Source organism: Montipora capricornis, chromosome 4 (genome assembly GCF_036669925.1).
Source record: "Montipora capricornis isolate CH-2021 chromosome 4, ASM3666992v2, whole genome shotgun sequence".
NCBI classification, from domain to species: Eukaryota; Metazoa; Cnidaria; class Anthozoa; order Scleractinia; family Acroporidae; genus Montipora; species Montipora capricornis.
The window spans coordinates 11,972,544-11,975,043 of record NC_090886.1 but is presented as its reverse complement, the minus strand read 5'-3'; the positions used below and the strand labels follow the sequence as shown (position 1 = coordinate 11,975,043).

Below are 2,500 nucleotides of genomic sequence, written 5' to 3'. Positions count from 1 at the left end.
CAATCTGTAAGCCTGAGCCTGAGCCTGTAATCTCACTTCAAGCGCCAAGCGCCCAACTGCGTTTTGGCTTCCATCAATCAAATTTGCCGAAGATCGACTCTGCCTCCACAAAGTGAATTGGAGTTTTTGGAGAATTTGGAGTTTTTGGGCTCCTTGCACGAGCAGTGCTGAACACCGACCCGGGTCAGTTCAGCGTCCAATCTTACGTTTACACGAGCCCGGGCGATTTCGGCTGACCCGGGTCAGTTCCATTTTCGCTAGGTTAGAAGGGCTGGTAACTACTTGTCAGTGAGGAAAATGGCGGACGAACCATACAATCATCAGAATCATCAATTAAAAATAAAAAAATAAAAATTTAGAAAATTATTAATTTCTTTTGAAATGTAAAATGTCTTAAAATTTTAAAAGATTTTTTTTTTAAAAAAGTCGATATTTTGATAATCCATCTCGTTTATATATCCTTGTAGTTTCGCAATAAGATGTTCAGTCATTAAGTGATTCCAATGCCAAGCTGACGTTCTTTCTTCTACACGCTCTTTATGCCCATTTACCTCCACCATTTTGTTACAGGCTGCGCATGGGCAAGAACACTGAACCGCAAAAAGAGTGACGCTCAAACGATCCTGGGTCAGATGGGCCCGTGTTTACATGGAGAAATTGAAGAAATTGCAATCCTTCTAGCCTGGTCAAGCCGGGTCAACTCGGCAAGGAGGGCTGACCCGGCTTGACTACTGCTTTCATATAAACGCTTTTAAAAAATTGATTCCAAAAGGGTTACCCTCCGCGGTGATTCAACACGGGGTAAAAAGCAGCCTTAGTTCACAACTCGAATGCCATTATGATAACTTTTTAGAGGTTCTTCAGTTAAAAGATTCGTACATATTCCATCGCTTTCCATCGGCGTCGAATGTACCGTGGGAACTAAAGAAACTGATTGGCAGGTTATTTCATGCATCAGTTGATTTCGTTTGATTGATGAAGCCAAAATGCACTTTGAAGTGCTTGAAGATGATTTCCGCAGAATTATGGGGGCTGTGGGGGTAAGAATGCATGTAAACGCGAGATATTTTTGGACCCCACCTACGCGTGTTACCCCACCTCCATGTAAACAGGCTCTAATTAAGACAAGAACTCATCTGAAATGAGCTTGATCTGTGAAATGCCGTTCCACCTGGATTTGGAGCTGTCAGTTTCTAGTTGTGGTGTGACCCAAACATCAAACAAACCAAACATCCGATTGAGAAGTAAAGGGAACCTATCTTATCAAAGAGTGCTGGTTGTTGTTCAGTTGTCAAAGCCCTTTTTAGCTTGTTCTGGGCTCTCGGTTGGGATGAGCGAAAAAATCGTCGGATCGTGAGAAAAAAGGCGACCGATGCTGTCCCTCTCCCCAGTACTTCCCCCCCCCCCCCCTCCCGCTTGCTTTTTCCTCGATCCGGACCATTTCTTCCCTGTTCCCCACACCCCCTTTATTCAAAGATTGATCAAGAGTCCAGTAATTGGACCCTTGGATTGATACAATGTTTACAATGGGCAGCCGGACAAACTGGGAAATAATCTGGCACATTCTGGAGCAGAACACTCTCAAAAAACACAAGCATGCAATGTTGCGAGATTTCCACGCGTGCCCGACTTTACTCAGTCCTTCTTCAAGTAAAGTAATATTAAACCTTAGTGGGTGAGGGTAATATATTATGAATATTGATTTTTCCGGGAATTTGATGCGAGTGTGCACGCTCCGTTGAGTCGATGCTGAATAGGCCTTTGCAACTAACGATCACATGGTACAAAATCCGCCATGCTGGTGAGCAAGCTCATTATTATTCCCCCACTGGGACATTAAAACAAAGGCAATTCAAGCTTGACTGGTTCAGGTCTCTTTGTTTTAATGTCCAAGTGGGGGAATAATAATAAGCTTGCCCTCCAGCATGGTGGATTTTGTACCATGTGATCGTCAGTTGCAAAAGGCCTATTCACGCTTTGGAAGTCGCTTTAGATTTTGTCGTACAAAGAGACCATGGTTGCAATTACCGGGTAAGAAGTTATCCTTTTCCCTCCTAAATGAGTTAACTTTTGATGTTTCTCGTGCTGAATTGGTCCCTTCTACTAGGTCCAACTACTAAGAACTGCTAGTCTGCACGGCGCTAATGATTGTTTCGTAGGATGATTATGTCAAATTATTAATTTGTCTTAACAAACTTCCCCAAGGTCGTGCAATACTTGGCAATATATAACTGAATCTAAGAAAAAGCCGATCAACAAAAATATTAATCTGAGTGGAAAAATGTTCTTTGTACACACAGTACTTCAATTCATATGATATTGTTGTGGTAACAGTTGAAATATATCCCGATCATCTTATCTTTACAGTCTTTAAGTAAACAACAATTCGGGTGATTCTTAAGGAGTCGTTCTCTTAATTTAATACTGCTGCATTTGCCATGATCCCAGCTTTGTTTTAGTTTCGCGTTGTAGTTTGAAATTATTTTCGTCTTCGTTTCTT

The 2,500-nt window shown here is 42.0% G+C and overlaps 1 protein-coding gene across 1 annotated transcript in view; it reads left to right on the top strand.

The window, feature by feature from the left end:
• The first annotated feature begins 1,911 nt into the window (after positions 1-1,911).
• LOC138045535 (glutathione hydrolase 1 proenzyme-like) overlaps positions 1,912-2,500 on the top strand; it is a 25,361-nt gene continuing 24,772 nt past the window's right edge. Inside the window, exon 1 of the mRNA XM_068892075.1 lies at positions 1,912-2,031. Within this exon, the coding sequence (XP_068748176.1) occupies positions 2,015-2,031 (17 nt within the window). The 5' untranslated portion in view covers positions 1,912-2,014. The remainder of the gene's footprint in view (positions 2,032-2,500) is intronic.